General features: G+C 41.6%; 1 protein-coding gene across 1 annotated transcript in view; it reads right to left on the bottom strand.

Annotated features, from left to right (window-relative positions):
* DOCK4 (dedicator of cytokinesis 4) overlaps positions 1-22,257 on the bottom strand; it is a 421,428-nt gene that overhangs the window by 231,776 nt on the left and 167,395 nt on the right. The window contains 3 exon segments of the mRNA XM_032782929.2: positions 2,216-2,367; positions 6,147-6,231; positions 10,256-10,404. Coding sequence (XP_032638820.1) covers positions 2,216-2,367; positions 6,147-6,231; positions 10,256-10,404 — 386 coding nt within the window.

Here is a 22,257-nt window from a genome sequence, read left to right as displayed (position 1 = left end):
TCCCATCTTACCTAAGATTTGTCTACCCTGAGATCTAGTCTCAAAATTCCTTCTCTGCAGAAAGGCATTTCCCACTTCTATCTTACACTCCCTCTGTACCCAGGAGAGCAGGAAGCATTTCATGATTTCACATTCCCAGCGTCCTCGAAACACTGCCTATCAGATCAGACCCTTGAGACTCTTTCACACCGGGCTCCCCTCCCTATGCTCACATATGTTGAGTGTGGACAAAATGCAGCATGATCCTATCCCCCATTATTTTCTCTCCTGTCCAAAGGAGTGCAGAGGATGGGGGTGAGCACTGTACAAAACTTCCATGGCTCTACCCCCAACTCTTGCTCCTCCCATCTTGCCCACAACAAGATTTTGTCCACACTCAACATATGTGAGCATAGAGAGGGGAGCCCTGTGTGGAAGAGTCTCATTTCCGAGTATTACAGAGGTTATTAATGCTACTCTAATAACCAAGGCCATCCTATACCTGTTTCTGAAAATATAACTACGGGCTTGTTTACACAGTGGGGTGCAGCACGCTACAGGGCTGTGATTTCTAAACTTCACTAACATGTTGTGCATTAATTAGTCTGAAAATCAACTGGGGCAGAGGTTCTCAACCAGAGGTCTGGGGCCCCCCAGGGGGTGCTGCAAGCAGATTTCATGAGTGTGACCTACTGGATCACAGAATCCCCCATGAAAGCTGCCACCTGATGTGCCAAGACTACTTCTGCCCCTGCTATCCTGCCCCGTCATCTTAGGACTTGAGTGACCTGCCTGGTTTGAGCTAGACTTGCTAACCTGCTGCAAACCCTCAGACTGGACACCTTCCAGGCCTGGGCACAATACTTTCCCTGGTACAGCTCTTGTTCCAGCTTAGGTGGTAACTAGGGGATTCCTCATGATGGCCCCCTCTTTGTTCTCTTCCACCCATTTATATATATTTTGCATAAGGCGGGAATCCTTTGTTCCTTTGGGTTCCTTCCCCCAGGTTAAAGATGGATTCCAGTTCAGGTGACATGATCACATGTCACTGTAAGACCCCAAGCCTTCATTCCTCCCAGCCTGATTCACAGGAAGGCTTCCCTGCAAACAGAGCCATCCACAGTCAATTGTCCTGGTTGATGGGAGCCATCAAGATTCCAAACAACCATTAATGGCCCACACTTTACATAATTACAATAGGTGCTCAGAGTTATATTTCATATTTCTAGTTTCAGTTACAAGAGTGATACATTTATACAAATATGATGTGACCACACTCAGTAGATTACAAGTTTTGTAATGGTACCTTACAAGAGACCTTTTGCATGAAGCATATTCCAGTTACCTTACATTTGCTCATTAGCATATTTTTATAAAATCCTATAGATTGCAATGTCATAACAGGGTCTACCAAGTAGGGAGAGCGTTAGACTCACTGGGACCCTGGGCAGATAGCCGAAGCCCCACCACATGGGGCTGAAGCCCAGGGCCCTTAGACCTGCCACCTGGGACTGAAGCTAAAGCCTTAGCAAGGTAGCTTTGCGGGGGCCCATGAGGCATGGGGCCTCAGGCAACTGCCATGCTTGTTACCCCCTAATGCCAGCCCTGGCTTTTATATGCAAAAATCCAATTACTGTGACATAGGTGGGCTGAGTTTTTATAGCGTGGCGGGGGGCCTCAGAAAGAAAAAGGAACCCCTGAACTAGTGCACAACAGCAAGGTGTATATGGACCAATTAATGTGTAACGCATAGATGTCAACTTTCTCTGGCACTGGTGGAAGCTTGCCCCCCCCACCCGACCTCACCCTTTCCTCGCCCCTGGCCCCACCCCCATTCCAACCTCTTCCCCAAATCCCCACCCCAGCCCCGCCTCTTCCCCCAGCGCACCTCATTCCCTCTCCCTCCCTGCCCTGCGAAACAGTTGTTTTGTGGCACAAGTGCTGGGAGGGAGGGGGGAGAAGCAGGATGTGGCAGCACGCTCACGGAGGAGGCAGAGGCGGAGGTGGTGAGCTGGAACAGGGGCGGGGCCATGAGGAGCACCCACAGAGTCAGTGCCCATGGTGTAATGCATCAGTGCACTTTATGGGGGTGTGATTTCTAGTCAGCACTGCCACACTGTGTGGACGAGTCCTATATGTATCACTACCTCCATCATGTAAGATTCATGGAACACACTAATCTAAGTCTTTCTGAACTGTGGTTTTGAAATATTTACATGAAAACTGATGTTATTACCTGATTGGTCGATTCTCTTTACTATCAAACAGTGAGAAGATGACTTCCAGTTCCTCTCCCAGATTGGAGCACATCAGACTCTTCATCTGCACAAAAAGATGGTGGCTGCTTGCTGGGATAGGAGTGTCTTTCTTTCGATGACGATGCTCCATCTACATATTAGCATCAGCAACAACCACATGTATCAGCAGGTTCAAATATTTATAAAAAAGCCTAATACATTAAACATAGTACTAGTTAAAAATTCTAAATGTGGGGTAATTTCTTAATCCCAAATCCCTCATTTCAGATGTAGCACCTGTTCTGCAATGAGCCAACTGATTTTCATCTATTTCCCAGATAAGAGGCACAAGGTGCTGGTGTGACTTAATCAGGGTTACCCACTGGCTCAATTGGGACTGTTAGATCTATTAACCCCAACCTTCTAGCTCCTTCTTCTAACCACCAGAACCCAAAACCACCTTAAGCAGGTATGTACCCACACTTTATTTAAAATCTGGTTTAAAGAATTGCTCCTGAAAAAGCTTTAAAATAAACTATACAGTTGCTTTGTAGTTATTATTCTAAAAGCAAAAGGTTCACTTCCACATAGCATAATCTGTGCCAGACTGCTCTTTAGGTCAGTTGTTTTTTTCCTTAATAACCTCATTTATCAGTTTATAGTTTGACCATTTTAATGGAACTCAGGATAAAAAAAAAAATGAAAAAATCAAGTAGTACTATTTCCGTCTCTTACATTTTGATTAAAAGAAACCATTTTAAATGCTGACACTTCCACAGTACTTAATTCTCAGTGTAAGCTAACATCTTTTGCTTTTCTCTCCTTTATTTTTAAAATTTATGTTTCTTAGCTGATTACTAATTTTACTAAGGTTGCCCATGTTAGCAATATCTAACTATTTCTTTTATTCTTCTTATCTAATTTAGCTAATCTTATGAAGTAGTCAGAGCTTTTCCACTGAATTGTATTTTTCATTTTTCTTCACTTGATTAGTTTCCTTTCAACATAATTAGAAAAATATTTCATATTTAGTGTCCAAATATGATTCTGTAATACTACATACAATTTTGAACTTTGAGAAAGACTAACCCCGTGTTTTCAACACGTAACCCAAATACTTAACTGACACCACTATGAAACAGGTGATCTGTAATGTCAAGTCAAATGACAATCAGAATGTATAGTAAAAAAAGAATATTAGCAAATGTAAATATGCCAGCTCACATTTGTATAGGCCCAATCTTCTCTTCTGTGCTTTATTCTATGGTCCAGGTTAATTATTCAAATACATTTGTGTTAACAAGACTAAAACTTAGTTTAAAAAAAGTTTTTAAACTTAAGCAGATAAGACTCTGTTCTATATTACTGTAGCAATTTAACATTACCATAGGTCATATCCAAATCCTACTGAACTCAATTGGAGTCTTTCCATTCACTTCAATGGAGTTTATATGGATCAGGCCCCTTGAAAAATATTTATGATAATTTCCCGTAAAATAAAATGGATCATTGTGTGTCCAGAGAAGCCGAAAGGAGCATTGTCTCGTACAGTTTTATTGACATCCATGTTGTTATATTAGCTGAAGAGACCCCACAACCCAATATGATTAAGAGTGACAATACTCATACAATGGATATGTTATTACAATTCTATTAATCTTGGCATAGACTAATGCAACTAAGGACCCAGTTACAGTAGTAAAGAAAGCATCTCGTATGCTTTTATTCATGATTAAGTTTTTATGGAACCATCCCAGAACTGTAATGGTTTTACTGATGATATATCAAATCCATATAACATGTGGAGTGAGCGCGCACACATACACACACACTGTCAGTGGAAAGTTTAACTCAAATGAAAGCATCTTTCAGAACTACAGACTAATCAAAATAGCCCCAAAGAAATTTCGGATATCCAGACAAATTCCATTATGTTATCAATAGAAATATACTGACCCAGATATTAGATTTTTTTATTTTATTTTGAACTCTCATAGGACACAGGAAGTGCATCGGGTTTTATAGAGATCCTCTGGGAGCGATATCTACATAACAGTCCACCAAAGGGTGGAATGTGAAATCTCTACCGAGAGCCAATAGCCCACTGGTCACCATGATCATTGTGAAATGTATATATGGATAATATTTAAGGAGTTATGTATCTATACTAAAAATTATGTTCTTAAGGTCCTGGAATTAAGGCAGTCACCAGGAAGCGACACACCTTGAAAATGTTTCTTTCAGACAGGAGGTAGTAGACAACTATCTCCCTGTCTGGACTTTTGTGTATTATACACCTCAAAATGCATACTGCATACGGAGCCAGGGTGGGCTGAGAGATTGCGAAATCTACAAGAGACAAAATGTATAGGAATAAACCAACAGCAAGGGATGGGGTATCTGGTTTATAAATAAAAACAAAGGAATGTGTTTTTTCTTGGAGTACAAGGGGATACACAGAGTCCTTGGAGGAGACAAACTGACAGAGTTTTTTCTCATGAAAACAGGGTCACAGCCAGCCAGGCTATAAATCACTGCAAGGATTTTGGGTGAGCATTACTCTACAAGACACAAGAGCAAGGGTCAGCACCACCATGTTGTGTGACAGACACCTGACGAAATTACTTGACTTAGTGACGGACATTGGAGTGGCGGCGAGGGGGCTCTGGGCTGGGGTGCGGGATTTGGGAGGGAGTTAGGTGCTGGAGGGCACTCAGGGTGGGGGTGCGGGAGAAGGCTCAGGGCTGNGCAGGGGGTTGGGATGTGTGTGGGGGTGTGGGAGAACTTCAGCTGGGGGTGCAGGCTCTTGTGTGGGTCTGCGGATGAGGGATTTAGGGTGCAGGAGCGGACTCTGGGCTGAGACTGAAGGTGTACAGTGCCGGAGGGGGCTCCACGGTGGGGCAGAGTGTTGGGGTGGGGAGGGAGGTGAGGGCTCCAGCTAGGGGTGTAGGCTCTGGGGTGGAGCTGATGGATTTGGGGTGTAGGAGGGTGCTCCACGTTGGGACCAAGGGGCTCGGAGGGTGGGAGGGGGATCAGGGCTGGGGCAGGAAGGTGGGGGTTATGCAAGTTCCATGCAGCACTTACCTCAAGTAGCTCCCAGAAGTAGCGCCATTTCCCTCCTCCAGCTCCTACGTGGAGGCATGGCCAGGCAGCTCTGCATACTGCTCCATCTGCAAGTGCTGCCCCCGCAGCTCCCATAAGCCGCAGATCCCAGCCAATGGGCAGGAGTCGTGGAGTCAGCACTCGGGGAGGGAGGAACGTAGGCAGCGTGCGGAGCTGCCTGGCCATCCCTTTGTCAGCAACAGCAGGGACAGATACCTGCTTGCGGGCACCCACCCATGAGTGCCCTCCATGAACCTCCAATTTTTTACAGTGGACACTTGCATCTGTGTACAGACACATTGCTGACCCCTGCACAAGAGTATCTTGTTAATTAAGTCTTAAGTCTAGAATGCAAGTTATGATTTTATTTATTATGTAACCATTTGTTCCCAATATTTCTATTTGCTACTACTTGAATCTCTAGCTTTGTTAAATAAACTTAGATATGTTTATAGTGAAATAAAGTAAGTGCTTTGATATGTTCACAACAGGGCAGTGATCTGAAGTGGAACTGGTAAGCTGGCGCATACTGCTTCTTTGGAAACAGTGAATCCGTAAACACTGCAAGTGTCCAATAGACATAGGGCAGGATGCTCCAGGTACACGCTTGGAGGGCTCAAGCGCTGGAGTGTGCCAGTTGCTAACCTGTGGAGTGACAGCAGGGCACGCATAGGCCTAGAGGGGAGTCCTTGTGTTGCCCATGTCCAGTGGATTTGGGAAGCTGACCCCACCAGGCACAGACAAGGGTTTCTCATGCTAAGGGTAAGCGGTAGCAAGGGCTCTCGCAACCCTGGGTGCCCCGGGAAAGCACAGTTGCCATCTACTTACCAGCCTATAGAGTTCTGTAATACTGATCTCGTCAGGATCCACCATAGCATATTCTTTTCTTGGAACCAAGTCTAGCCCCAATTGCCTGTAAAGGAGAATATGGAAATAATGGAGAGAGATTCCAGGGCACATGAAAAAATTATATTTAAGGATTCTCTTACTTTCCATATTTGCTTGTGCATATTTTGAACTCATTGTTTCCCCCATATTAGAATTTTGATGGAAACAGCGTGTCTAATATCGTGCATGGATTCCAACCAGCCACTAATATTTTTTACAAACCATTTTGTCTAGTTACCTAATTAGTTATAAGTTAGTTGATAACTTCTCCCTCCCTTTTGCTGTGTAACATTTACACTGGGATACGTTCCACCACAGCTTTTAGTATTACATAATATTGTTAATTTATATTTCATGCCTCCAGGCCAACTCTTGTGCAAATAGCACACTTCCAGGTGACTTGTAATGTCAAGTCAGATGGAAACCTAAATAAACAGAAAAAAATCCTGTCTCATTCTTACTGCTGCCTCAGAATCATCCAGGCTCTTGCTTTCCCTGACTCCTGGTAATCTAGTTCTCACCCTTGGCTCTGATTCCTGGCTCTGACTCTGTCTCGACCCTTGGCTCTGGCATTTGGACTCTAACTTTGGTTCCGATGTTTGGCCTTGGTTCCTTGTTTTGATCCTGTTTTGCCCCTTGACTCTGGCAGTCAAATTCTGACTACCAGGTCTGACCGCCTACAAATCTGTCCCAACATTTTATTTCACAGCTAGTGTACTTTCAAAGCATCCAGGGCTGGCTCTGTTGGGAATAGCAACAATTTTCATGCGCACTGGGGAAAACTGAAAATAAAAGAATTTATATAACTAACACACTTTTACTCATTTCTATCTTTTTTCCAGTTAATGAAAGAAAACATACACACATTCACTCTCCAAAGCAGGTGGTTTCCTTAAGAATAATATCCATTGGAAGATGTTTTAAAGTACACATTTTGTCAGACAACAGAGCAGAAAGTACTAAAATCTGTTACCCTTACAGAGGAAAAAATAGCAATGAAAGGTTGTGGCACATCCAGGTTATCACCAATGTTTTTTTGACTAATTAATGGGAGTTCATATTTTAAAAATTTGTTTATATGCGGCAGGAAAAAAAAATCACTGTTTTACCGGAACATTGGTATCTACTAGCAAAAAATATACTGACAAAAAAATTCTCAATCTGAAGCAAGATATAATCATATACAGTGGCTGTATTTAAAAGATTATTCCAGTTTGTCAGCTATTCCCTGTACTTAAAATGAGAAATGTTAATATCTCTCAAACCACAGAAATGTTTTAATTGTGACCACTGTGTGAAGTTTTTCATTTTATTCATATACTAACTATTAAGTAGATCTAGCATTGCCATACAAAATGTTGCCTGGTTATGTTTTCTGTGGACTTACTAGTTTGTAATAAATGTTTTTTAAAAACAAAAAAAAATGCTGTATTTTACACAACTTTATTCTATTTAAGGTCTTAAACTACACGTTAATCTGGCATTTAGAGAAAACTAAAAAGCATTATTCATCGTACTCTTACACTCAATGGAAATTTAACTTCTCACATATTGCAATATTAAGTAATCAATAAACCCTAAGGCATAAGAGATCTTATAGAGACTGAAATGGCTGCAAAGTTCAATAATGAAAGTTGAAGGCGCCCTTATGGAAGGAAGACAAGATTCACTTACATTTAAAAGGTTTGGAAGATTTTCAAGAACAAATGAAGTATTGTCAAGTGAAATGGAATTCAGAGTTCTTTCTCCATCACCCATTACAATATAAATGTGAAGTACTACCCTTGTTGGTAAGAAAAGGAGTGTGGGGGACAAACACAGTGACTTATGTCCACTCGCATAAAGGGTTTCTGTCATTAATGCGAATTATGTACACACATCACTGAAATACAAAACCATGGGTTCAGTTAGGCTTATTATGGAGGTCACGGGGGCACATCTACACCGAGCTAAGAAGCCCATGGCTGGCCTGGGTCAGCTGGCTCAGGCCCTGGGGCTGAAAAATTGCTGTGTAGACATTTGGGTCTGAGCTCGAGCCTGAGCTCTGGGACCCTGCCAGGTTGAAGCCTGAATGTCTACACAGCAATTTTTAGCCCCACAGCCCCAACCCCACGAGCCTGAGTCTGCTGACCTGGCGAGCTGTGGCCATACCGCAGGTCTTTTCCACTGGCTACACCTACACAAGGATATTGGTCAGCAGGATTTGGAACCGCTGTTGCACAGGTATAGCAGTAGGCCTACTGATATGAAGTGAAGGGGAAGTGAAGCGATGCTACAACCCTACCCTCATCTTGCCTCCTCTGAGGCTGGTCCTTCCGATAGTTGTTATAGCTGGTCCCTGACTTGCTCTCCCCAAACCTGCATCCAAATTATAAATCTGCCTCTGAATGTGTGTGCTGTGTCCTTGCCCTCACAACGAACCCTCTGTTGGCAAAGTCTTAATTTTCCCTAATTTTCCCTAAGTATTCAAGCTAATAAATCAAACTTTTTAGCTTTCAAATAGAGATAATGATTCTAAAGAGGCTAAATATGAAAAGAAAGAAGATAGGTGTAACCAGAAGGCTTAAGTTCTGATAACGAAATATGGAGCTTTAGACTTTTAAGTCACTGGTTCAAATCTAGTCCAGGTTTGGTAGTGACACACCGCTTCAGAAACGAGTGGCCTGATTTTCAGAGGTGTTGAGCAGTCACAGCTCCTGTTGACTTTAACAGGAGTACATGTGGTTCACCACTTCCAAAAAAAAAAAAAATCAGGCTAGAAAGTAATTGTAATTAAGACAGAGCAAAAGACGAGTAATGTATGACAGGTCAGCTGCAGGTTAATCTCAGTGCAGTCTGTCTTCTTTCCTCTCCTCCACAATCTCAGCTTTTCAAAATCATGCTGCAAAGCTAGAGGAAAAAGCTAGATACATATACAGATGTCATCACTCTAGGAATACACTTCATCTTCTGGCATCTGTGCTGTTCAGCTGCCAAACATGGTCCAAGCCAGGAGACAACAGTTGGCACTTCTCTAGAAAAGAGTCACAAGAGCCTTATGCCCCATTGCCAGCTACAAGAATCAAGTAAGTCTTGATTCTGAATGCAAGCGCCAATGTGCTTTTAATCTGTGCTGCTATTTTCAAAAGTAATATTGAGTCGAGAGTAGCCTATTGTGTTTACTTTTCCTACGTACAGCGTGTCTGGAATAGAGATGAGCTTGCTGGCCTTTCAAACTGTGCAAGATAGTGTTAAGATCAGCATGAACTGTATCTGGAAAAGTTAAAGCCACATTCAACATCAAAACTTTAAGCTATTCATTTTTATTTCTAGAATTCATGATGTTGTTATGCAGTTAGTAACAGTGAAGTGAAAGCCTTTGATATGGTATGAGTTTAGCTAAATAAAAAGGCAGAAAAATACTTGTTTGCTATCAAAACAATGACAGCATATATGACTTACTGAGTGCTCCTAAATAAATATTCAGGTGAAAGCAAAATGCAGGCATCTAATGGGTTTTCTTTAATAATTTTTGTTTGTTTCTTAATATATTTTGAAGCTGCCCAGGTAAAAACTGACCCATGACAGAATCAAAGTAAAAATCTTGGACCAAAACCTCATCTGGCATCAATCAGCATATGCTGATTTATACCATTTAAAGATATGACCCTGCATGTATTGATAAGGTGTTAAAAAGGAAGTCACCTCTCACCTCAAGATCCCTGCTAACCCTATATTTCTAGGATTGCTAGGTAAATGGCAACATGAAGCAAATATTCGTGGGGTTTTTTTTTTTGTTTTATTTTATTTTTATTTTTTTAAATAAAGAAAAGCTATGAATCATTTATTTTCAAAGTGTAGAATGTGCTGGTTCAAATCCACTCCTCTTGCAGAAGAGAACTGATGGGAGGGGAGGAGTCCTCAGAAAATGCTGACATCAGACTCAGCACTTCTGCCACAAACCAGTTCTTTATTTTAACACGTTACCATGAGCATACAATTGTGGCACAGTGATTCATTTATTATGACTGGGTTACGGTAACTGTTTCTATTATTAAACTCTTACTCACTCATTGCCCCAATCTAGGCGAGCAGTGATATGCCGTTTTACATCCTTCATCCGGTCATGGGTGAGATGGCCAACAAGCACCTGCCTTCTCAGGTCCAGGATTTCATTCATTATGTGCCATAGTCGATGAAAAAGATCCCCTTCATTTCTCTGTCAGATACACGAACAACAGTTATGTATATACCAACTGAGCAGGTCAACAATGCGAACAGGTACATTGTAAGGTGGGGACAAAAGCTCTTCTAGGACCCTCCCCCTAACTTCTCCTTCTGTGCTTCATTCTGTCTTGGCCTCATCATACTGTGATCCTCCCTCAAAGAACAGGTGAGGAGGGTAGAAACAAATCCATTCAGAGACTCAACATCACTTCAAGCACAACCTAGTTGTGTTCACTAAAGGCTACTCTTGAACCACTGCCACCATAGCCTTCGCTACTTCTTGCTGGCCTGAGGTGCAAAGGATCCGTTTCAGTCCTTATTTAGACATGCCTGATTACTGGTAGTGTATATCATGGGTCAACTGCAAATACCTATAAGCACATGTTTTGAAATCTTTCCTGACAGGCACCTTCTGCTTAACTTGACTCTCAAACGGGGAAATATCTGAATTGCCTTATGACTTCACCCCACACTTTCCCACCTTAACAATGCTTAAGGGTATATTTCATTTCCCATAAAAACCAAGGACACCAACAGTCCCCTTCCCTCACCAGTTCCAACTCTCATTAATTAACGTTGTCATATTTCTTGTATTGTCTGGAGAACCTTATTTTGAGGAAGTGCTTTGAATCTTTAAGATTTGATGATGTAACACAAAGTTTTGAAAAACATTGTGTTCCGAGCTAGTTCTTCATATCCTGGCACAGTATCTCCTCTTCCTCTTTTCCTTGTTACTATGAACAGCTGCATAAACACAGGAACATCAGCTGCCCCTGCTGCACAATTCCCATGAGAAGTCAAAATCCTCTGTTGCATCATTACCATGTACCCAACAACCCCTCCCAACCGCTTTGTTTTGTCTTCCTTATTTATTTCATTTACGGTATAAAGTCTTTGAAGCAGGCACCTAGCCCACTTTCGGTGCCAAATAATCATAATTAGTTGCTATGAAGAAGATTAAGCAACAAGATCGTATGAACTTCTTAGCAACACAGGTCTTGATACTCATGCACAGGTCCCTTAAAACAAAAATAAACCAGAATATCTAGAAGACACAGAGCTGCTTCCAGATGGAAAACTCTGAAAAACATTCTATCAGGCACCAGTGGGTCAATATTCCTTTTAGGTCTGGTCTACGCTACGCTGTTAAACCGATTTTAACAGCGTTAAATCGATTTAACTCCGCACCCGTCCATACTACACTGCTCTTTATAGCGATTTAAAGGGCTCTTTAAATCGATTTCTGTACTCCTACAAAACGAGGAGTAATGCTAAAATCGATATTACTATATTGGAATAGTGTTAGTGTAGATGGAAATCGACATTATTGGCCTCATTATTTTACTGTAGCTACCCACAGAGCACTGCTCCAGAAATCGATACTAGCCTCGGACCATGGACGCACACCACCGAATTAATGTGCCTAGTGTGGATGCGCACAATCGACTTTATAATACCTGTTTTATAAGATCGGTTTAAGCTAATTCGAATTTATCCTGTAGTGTAGACGTAGCTTAGTAAGTGATAGCAGGCCCTAATTTTATTGAAGAAATACACTTTTTCAAATAGCTCAACTCCAATATGAAATATAGGCTAGGCCATGGACAATGGACACCATCACAGGACACAAAATGTGACTTTCCTCACAATTATTTTAGCCTGATATTCAATATCTTCCAAGCTCTATAAATATTTTGGATATTTTATAATTATCTGCATTGTGGTTATGCCTAGTGGCCTTGAGCATGGATCAGATGCTGTACAGAGACACAACAAAAATATGGTCCCTGACCCAAAGAACATCTTGTTTTTCCAATTGTCACTATTGCTGAGAAATTAAAATATCCAAAATATTAATCAAATCTATGCTTTACAGCTGCACTTTGATACAAAAGGTATCCTAGTATTATTGAATACACTGATATACTAAATGTTTTTGCCTACAAAATTATAAACTTAAGGAGGGATTTTTTTGTTTTGGTTTTGAGGCAGAAGACAAGGGAGGATTAAGAAAGACCCTAGAGATGTCTTAATTTCACTTTTATTAAAAACATAGTGCAGAAAAATCCATGATGGAAAAATAAAACTTAGCAGAGAAAAAGATTCTCATGAGTTAAGATAATGAAGAACAGTTCTAAGCACCTTAGTAAGTACGTACATTTAAAATAATTGTATTTACAGACGATTCGGTGATATATTAATTCAACTAATCATATATGTTATGAAATTAGAGCCCACACATCTTACTACAAAAAGGAGTAGATTCCACATCCCTGTCATATTAAATATGTACAGGAGCCTTATTTAATGAGATCTCTTTGCTTGACTCGCATTAAATAATGAAGCACTGAAGCTCATCTCAAATTAAGAAGTAGTGCATACAATTTCATTACAGCTTCACTGTCAAATTTAATTGCTATTGTGTTACCTGAAAAGCAAGAGAATCCCAAAGGGAGACAGACATGCTTTTATAGGGTCCTGTACAAGATGAAAACACACCAGACAGATTAGCAATTGCACCCAATCTGAGGCTGAAAAATAAACTGTAGTGCCATCAAATTAAAAATGTGGTAGACCAGCTGCTTCTATAACACCCTGCCTTGTACGAGCTCTATTGACACTACCCAGGCCTGTTGTTTTATGGACCATAGAGAACCATCCTTTACTACTGAAAGCAAGATGGAAAATGACTAATTTCTGAATTTATAATTCTAATTTTACTCTTCTGACAAACAAATCCTTGCAGTCACTTTTAGATCTTTAAAAAAGTTTGATTTCTACTTAATGACAAAACAAAACAAAACAAAAACAGGCAACTTTGAACTCTCCTACTGCTCAAATATTCTTAAATCAAGAAAGAAATAAAGGTTACTTACCTATAACCAGAGCTCTTTGAGATGAGCCTTTACATATTCATACTTGTGGGATCAAGGTGCCTGTGATGCGAGCTTCCAGAACGTTCTGGAAAGCACTGTTCACTGGGGCCACTTGCCCCTCCCTCTCTCTTCCATCCTGGAAGGTTCTGACAGTATAAAAGGGGGAATGGTCCTGACCACCTCTCAGTCTCTCCCACTAATTCCAGAATTCCTAACATGAGACTGAAGTAGTAGGGAAAGCGGGTAGGGAATGTAAATATGCAGAGGCTCATCTGGAAGAAAACCGGGTACAGGTAAATAATCTTCATTTGTTCAAGTGGCCTCTGCATGTTCTCACTTGTGGGAATTTAGCAAGCAGTTCATCCCCCAGGAAAGTAAGCTGAGGACTTCTAGATAAACAAGCATCAAGAGTGAATAGAAACCATTGATCTTGCTCTCCCGAAACAAAGTTAACGAAGAAACATTTTTGCTAAAAGCATATATAGCTCCAGTATCAATCATGCAACATGATGCAATGGAGATTATGTCAAGGCATACCATGGAGGCTACATTTGTCCAGTAAGTCAAAGCCCTGTCAGGTCCCAATAATTGTGAAACATAGCACATTAGATGGGCAACTTTTGCACTATGATACATTAGCTCCTCATGTCAGCTCCATTTCTCCAAGGGATTGGAGAACTAGTAAATAAGCTCTGCCCTGGTATAAATAATGACAAAGTTCTGAGTATGCAAAGTATGATACCTCTCATTCTGAATGTAGGTGATGCCAAAGGATGTACAGACATCCTAGTGGTCTGAAAGAGATGCAAATCTCTTACATTTTAGACTGCTGAGATGGAAATATTGACAAGATCACCTGTTCTGTAAGAATGCAACTTAACGGAGATAATTAGGCTTGTATCTCTGGAACTATCTGAGCTGTCATGAAGGCATCTTCTTTTAAATAATGTACAATAATAGTTCAGGAATTAATCAGGTCCATCCAGTTAGGAGATGCCCAGATGGAAGATTTCTTTCAAGCTACAGAGAAGATTTGACTGATCAAAAACTGCTGCTTTTCATTAGCATCTTTTAGATCTTAGAATAAGACTCAATCAAGAGATCAAGCAATCTGGACTCAAGATGTTTGTCAGAGAACTTCAAACCTGGATGGAGACTTGTGCCTCATCTTTCAGGCAGGAGATCTAGTAGTCTGGAAAGGAGGACTTTATGGATATTGATATCATACCCATGATACTGATGATAGAATTGCTGATCACTAACCATACCTAATGATAGCTAATGATTGGGGGAGGGATAGCTCAAAGGTTTGAGCACTGGCCTGCTAAACCCAGGGTTGCAAGTTCAATCCTTGAGGGGGCCATTTAGGGAACTAGGGTAAAAATCTGTCTGGGGATTAGTCCTGCTTTGAGCAGGGAGTTGGACTAGATGACCTTCTGAGGTCTCTTCCAACCCTAATCTTCTATGATAGCAACTTGGTATCAACTAGACCAACATTCAAAAAAACCTGTTACTTCAATAGCAACATATAGAGACATATTCTTGGTACTGTTGTTAGGACTTATTTGTCTTTGGATCAAAACTATCCATAAACATGGTATCCCCGTGGGGAAAGGACTTAATTGGTATTTCATAGAATCATAGAAATGCAGGGCTGGAAGGCACTTCATAAAGTCATCTAGTCCAGTTTCCTATGCTGAGGCAAGACCAAGTATATCAAGACCATCCCTGACAGGTACAGTAATTCCTCGCTTAACACTGTAGTTATGTTCCTAAAAAATGCAACTTTAAGTGAAACGATGTTAAGCAAATCCAATTTCCCCATAAGAATTAATGTAAATGGGGGGGTTAGGTTCCAGGGAAAATTTTGTTTACCAGACAAAAGACTATATAAACACACACACACACACACACAGTATAAGGTTTAAATGAACAATTTAATACTGGTACACAGCAATGATGATTGTGAAGCTTGGTTGAGGTGGTGAAGTCACAGGGTGGGATATTTCCCAGGGAATACTTTACTGCTAAATGATGAACTAGCAATTGGCTGAGCCCTCAAGGATTAACTCATTGGTAATGTAACCTCACACTCTACAAGGCAGCACAAAAGGAGGGAGGGGAGACAGCATGGCAGGCAGAGACAGAGACACACACCATGTGTGAGAGAGTGATGCGCATTGCCCCTTTAAGTATGCTGACCTCACTCTAAATACATTGCCTTGTTAAGTAGATCGCAAGCTGAGATGGCAGCTGCAGCCAGGAAGCTTCCTCTGTCCTGAGCCCTGTCGTGTGTGTCCCCTGCTCTATGGAAGATGGGGTAAGTGGGGTGCAAGAGAAGGGGGGAGGGAGACACCCTTACATTACCCAATCTTTTACACACACAGACACACACACACAGACACACCAAGCAGGAGGCTCTGGGGAGCAGTTCCAAGGCAGAGGGCAGGAGCAGCACAGGGCAGTGGGAGGAAGGACAACTGAACTGCCAGCAATTGATAGCCTGCTGGGTGACCATGTTTCCTAATTGATCAGCAACATAACAACAAAACAACGTTAACCGGGATGACTTTAAGTGAAGAGTTACTGTATCTGTCCAACCTGGTCTTAAAAATCTTCAATGATGGGGATTCCACAATCTCAAGTGGCAACTTATGCCAGTGCTTAACTATCCTTATAGTTAGAATAGTTTTTCCTAATATCTAACCTAAATCTCTCCTATTGCAGATTCAGCATTAACATTACTGCTTGTCCTACCTTCAGTGGATACAGAGAACAATTGATCACCATCCTCTTTATAATAGCCCTTAATATACTTGAAGTCTGTTCTCATGTCCCCCTTCAGTTTTCTTTTCTCAAGACTAAACATTACCAGCTTTTCTAAACCTTTTACCATTTTGTTGCTCTCTGCTGGACACTCTCCAATTTGTTCACATCGTTCTTACAGTGTGGTACCCAGAAGTGGATACCCTACTTTAGCTGAGGCCTCGCCAGTGCCAAGTAGACTGGGACAACTACCTCCTGTTATTTCATATATACCACTTGCATTAATACATCCCAGAATATTAGCCTTTTCACAGCTGCATCACATTGACGACTCATATTCAATTTGTGATCCATCATAACCCCTAGGTCCTTTTCAGCAATACCACCGCCTAGCCAGTTATTCCTCATTTTGTAGCTGTGCATTTCATTTTTTCTTTTTAACTAGAATACTTTACTCTTGTTTTTATTTATCATCATCTTGTGATTCAGACCATGCTCTAATTTGTTAAGGTCATTTTGAATTCTAGTCCTGCCCTGTAAAGTACTCACAACCCCTCCCATCTTCGTGTCATACACACATTTTATAAGCATAATCTCTACTTCATTATTCAAACTGTGACATTCTGCACTCCAAAGTATCCCATATTTACCATGGTGATGTAATTATCTTATGTTTTGTACAAAGTATGCCTTGTAAGGTATTCTAAAGTCTCGATCTGGTGAATGTTAATATCCTGTTGGATTGTATGTGCTGTTATTGCATCCAAGGTTATGAAGTTTTGTGATGTGTTACTGAAAGATATTGTGAAGTTGGAAATACCCACAACTAACCTTTCAAGTACAACAACTAAGAAGCTAGACAGTGCTCAACAAAGACAGTGGACGAGCTTATTCTCACCTGTGGAAGCTTCAGTCAATATAATGCCTGTCATGACTCATCGGGAGCATGTAATGGCTTGTGACCAAATCACATGATACTAAACTCCATTTTGGTATCTGTAGTTTTTCACAAACTGGGCTGGGAACCTAGCTTGGAGCAAAGGGGTGCAAGCCATATGGAAAAACTATATGGCTAGGAGGAAGTGACATGATGACTAGGACTCACTCCCCTACAAAACACCACCTGGAAACACCGGAGGAACAAAGACTTAACTAGGGAAGGGGGCCCCAGGTGGGAATGAAGAAAGCCCTGCCTGTGGAAGGAAGCTAAAACCTCAGTCAGGGTGAGATATTGCTGATTCAAATCCTATCTCGTTTGTGAGAGACTTAGATTGTGGTTTTGTTTAATTTCCTAGGTAACCTGCTTTTGATCTATTTATCATTTATAACAACTTAAAATCTCTCTTTCTGTAGCTAATAAACTTGTGTTATGTTTTATCTTAACCAATGTGTCTTTGAGTGAAGTGTTTGGAAATCTTAGCTCTGGTAACAGAGGCTGTTGCATATTTTTCCTGCATCGCGGGGGAAGCAGACTAATTTAATGAGCCTGCACCGTACAGACCTCTGTGCAGTGCAAGATGGTACAATTCTCAGTTTATACTCCAATAGCGCTGCAAAGCTGGGGAACTGGGCAATTGGGTGGTGCCTATATTGTCGGTCCATGAGTGGCTTAGGTAAAGCCCTCAAGTGACTCAGTTGGAGGTGTGGCACCACCTGCTGTCATGTTGGGTGGTAACGGTCTTGGGAGGCTGGCTGGGTATCCTGAGCAGAGCAGTGTGGGAGGCCAACCCAGCTGAATGGTTTGGGGGCACAGCGGTTCCAAGGCTTCCAGGCTTCACCTTGTGTGCGCGTGCGTGTACATCCAGTCACACAAGTTATTAATGAAAGTATTGAATAGTGATGGACTGGGACAGACCGCTGTGGGATTCCACTAGATACGTCCTCCCAGTTTGACAGAGAACCATTGATAACAACAGTACTCGGAGTACAGTCTTTCAACCAGTTGTTCACCCATCTTATAGGAATTTTATCTAAACCACATTTCCCTAGTTTGCTTATGAGAGTGCAATATGCCTTACTAAAGCAAATCAAAAGTCTTGCTAAAATCAAGATATATTACATATGCAGCAGCATCCCCCCAACCACTAGGACGGCAACCTTGTCAAACAAGAAAAATAGGTTGGTTTGCATTGATTTGGTCTTCATAAATCCATGCTATTACTTATTACCCCTATTGTCTTCAAGATGCTTAAAAATTGATTGTTTAATAATTTGGTCCAGTATCTTTCCAGGTATGGAAGTTATCCATGTCCTCTTTGCTTCCCTTTTTCAAAAGGGGTACTATGTTTCTTAGACCTTTCAGACCTCATCTGTTCCTCATGAGGTCTCAGAGATAATCAGTAATTGGTCTAAGATTGCGTCAACTATTTTCTTAAGTACTGCAGGCTGAATTTCATCAGGGCCTGCCAAACTGAACATATCTAACTTAACTAAAAATACTTTTCTTTTCCTGTTTTGGCTTATGTTCCTTCCCAATTGATGTTAATATTAATTGTGTTAAGTATCTGATCACAGATCTTGTTAGCAAAGACTGAAGCAAAATAGGCAATAAATACTTCAGCCTTCTTGAAGTCACCTATTATTAGCTCTCCTACCATGCTACGTAGAGGACTTGCACTTTCTTTTGTCAGTCTCTTGATTCTAATATACTTATAGAACCTCTTTTTGCCTTTTACGTCCCTTGCTAGGTAGAACACATTTTATGCCTTAGCCTTTCTGATTTTACCCTACTTGTAGAACAAGATAATATAAAATGGACCCATGGTTAGAGCACGTGTACAGTCCAGTGAAAAGCTCTTCTGAAAGAATCTATGAATATATCATTTTCCTGTCGTAGATGAGATGTAGGATCCATACAATAAGGATACTGACCTTTATGAACAGGAAATTTGATTGACAACTGGCTAGCATGAACTTCTTTTTGGTGATGTGTGTAATGCATTCCCATAATGCTGTCCCATCAGAAGTTAGACAGATTCTGATTGCATCTTCCACTGAAATCACAAACATTGGAGTGGACGAATATAAAGGTGAAGAATCCCTTATATCTTCTAGGATTTTTACTGCAGATGTCAGGAAGGAAGGAACGAACGAACTCCCTGGAAGGATGTTCTTCCCCGTGTTATGAAACAAGGAAACTGGAAAGTACTGAGACATTATGGTTCATGTGTTCCTAGTCTCCAGAAAAGATGGTAAAGTCACAAAAAGCCTGACCAAGGCCTCAAATATAGCCTGGTATTCAGTCTATCACATCAGAGCAACAATATTGAACCTGTCCATTGCCTGAAAGTTTCAAATTCTGGAATATATCAAGGCATCAGTGAGCACACATCTCCTAAATGAGTACCCTTGTTTGTGCAAATTACTAGTGAAGAACCATCTGGACACTCTACTGATGGACAAGTCTATGCAAAGACTGATACCCAATCATTTGTCAGCCAGGTGTTTAATGGAACTTTTGCTGCCACAGAAAAGCCAAGTAGTAAGGTACAGTTTTATTGACAGAGGTCTTCTTTGACTCCAGTCAGAGTTATTTGTAAAGAGACAGACAAACATGGGACCATGGCACAGAAAAAGTACCAACACTGGAATATGTCTGGAAATTAGAAAGAGTTCTGTTTCTGGAACCCAGAGAGCAATACAATGAACCTCAGGGAGTTAGTACAGCCAGACATTTTGCCCAGTGACACAGACTGTATGACAGATGGGCAAATCTCATTCACACTGTGGCCAGGAAACAAACCTTATGCACCATTAAGTGTAGGCGATGGATGTCTCAACACTTAGGCCTTGTCTACACTGGCAGTAGTGTGTGCAGTAAGTGCAGCTACATGCTGCACTGAGAAGGCTGCATTCGCACTGTGGCATGTGGCTACATGTAGCTGGGGGAAGGCACTGACTGAGGAGGAGGTAGCATGGAGCTGCTGGAGCCTTTCCCTGCTGCAGAAACCTTTTCATGTTGGGAAGTCTGAGAAAAACTCAAGTTCATACCCAGAACCAAGGGAACTGACAGGCCCAGAACTAAGTAAACTTGCTTTTTCCACTTCTGATAGTAAGAGAGGCTAAGAATGGACAGTCCCTCTTCTCACCTCATCTCAGGGCAAGAGTCTGACAGATGGAATGCTGGAAGGGGAAAACTTTCTCCCAGACAAGCAGGGCATCGAGTGTGTGCATCTGAAGATGGGCAGACAGGAAACACAGTGTGTGAACACTGTCCTGTAAACTGAGGGATCCACCATTCTAGATCTGATCATTTCTTTTTTGCAGTGTTGCGAGACCTCCACACTGATCTGCTTCTTTACGCCACTCTGTTGGGCAAAGAATCAGTGAGGCCAGGGTGCTGCAATAATTTTTATAGGTGGAAGTGCTGATGATGAAAACCATGTATTTGGTGTTTGTTATTTCTATTTCAAGCTAGTGTGGGAGCACTCCCAGCACCCTAGTGCCAGCACCACAGAGTGAGCCAAGCAGTTCTGCAAAGATCATGGTGTTGGAAATGTAGCAACAGACTCCATCGATCTGGGTGAATGTTGGACCTTAGTGGTAAAGCACCTGTAAACAAGTGACTCAATGGTCAAAGATGTCAGATCCTCATGCTGGCTGGATCCCAGGTAACAGATCCCTTCACATGTATCTGATGAAGTGGGTATTCACCCACAAAAGCTAATGCTCCAAAACATCTGTTAGTCTATAAGGTGCCGCAGGATTCTTTGCTGCTTTTACAGATCCAGACTAACACGGCTACTCCTCTGATACTAGATCCCTTCTTGGAAACTGTGCTTGGCAGTTCTTTATGTTTAACTGTAGAATCTGGATTCAGACTCTTACCATCAATCCAAAGCGATATTTATCAGATATGGATTCGCATACTTTTTTTGGTTTGTTTGGGTTTTTTTTTTTTGGGGTGGGGAGAGGTGGGGGGAGGTTTGGTAGCACTCAATCAGTGCTCTCTTGTGGATCCAGGTTTTGCAGCCCCAGATCCACACTAGGCTGCTGGATCTAGATGTGAGTTTTGTAGCTCCATATCCACACTGGGTGGCAGAAATTGGAAACTGTAGATCCAGATCCTTTGGAAACATCAAGAGAGACACTTTAAGCACATAGCCAGGTCTCCTAGGTGAACCTGAACAGGCCTAGGTGAACTTGACAGTGACCAGACTGAGATGCCTCCCCTGTGCAGCGGTGTGAGAGGCAGCCAAACCTACTTTTAAGGGACATTTTTTGAAGGTGACACTGAACTTATTCAGTGTCATCTTAGTTGACTGGGCCTGGTGAGCTACCATACCTGTCAAGGTGTGTGATGTGGTCCAAACAAAGCAAAGGCTGGATGGAGATTGCCTTGTGTCATTTAAAGGAAAAATCTGGCTGACAAACTATAAACAAAATTTGCATCAAAAGGGCAGAAAAAGGCAAAGAAAAAAACAAGAGGTAAGCATCAAGGATGCTATGTGCAATCTGAGCTTGCTGAACCTTCAGCAGTTAGAAAGGAACTGAGGGGTAGTTGGAGCCACTCCCCGTTTTATATCTTCAGAACCCATCAGGATGACAGGGGTAGGAAAGGGCAAATAGCCCCAATGGACACTGCTTTCCAGAAGGTTCCAGAAGCTTTCAGTGCAGGCACCTTGATCCCACAAGTGGAACTATGCAGAAGAAATAAAGCTTTGGACATTTTGAAGGCTGCCCCTGGGATTTGTTTGGCTGGAAATTTGCAAGACCCCAGAGAGTACTCTGAAAAATCCTGCAGTTCATCCTGCCAGTTTAACACACTGTAGAAGTACTATGTTTATATGCAAACACATTTTTTTAAACAAACTTCCCCCAAGTGGCAATCACTGCTGCAACTTACTCCTGAAAGCAAGAGGTACATGTACCCTTCTAAATTACTACAATATAGGCCTGCCTGGGGGTTCAAATATACAGAAAACGAAATGCACTTCCAACGTGCCTCTGCTCAAAGTATTGGAGTGGTGAGGGTTCACAGATCAAGAGATGCAAGCCATCTAGGCAGCACCACTTTATCTAATGACAACACTACAGATCTGACTCAAAACATTTAAGTCAAGAGCAGTCTTTCCATTAACTTCAACAGGCTTTGGATCAGGCCCTCTCTCTTTATATCTGGTCTGAGCTAACCACAATAAAATAGGTTCTTTAAAAACACAAATGCCATGCAACCTGTGTAGAAGATGCCTGCAGAAACAATT

Source organism: Chelonoidis abingdonii, chromosome 1 (assembly GCF_003597395.2).
Source record: "Chelonoidis abingdonii isolate Lonesome George chromosome 1, CheloAbing_2.0, whole genome shotgun sequence".
Taxonomy (NCBI): domain Eukaryota; kingdom Metazoa; phylum Chordata; order Testudines; family Testudinidae; genus Chelonoidis; species Chelonoidis abingdonii.
Note: the sequence above shows the minus strand (reverse complement) of the source record. Positions and strands in the feature narration are given on the sequence as shown.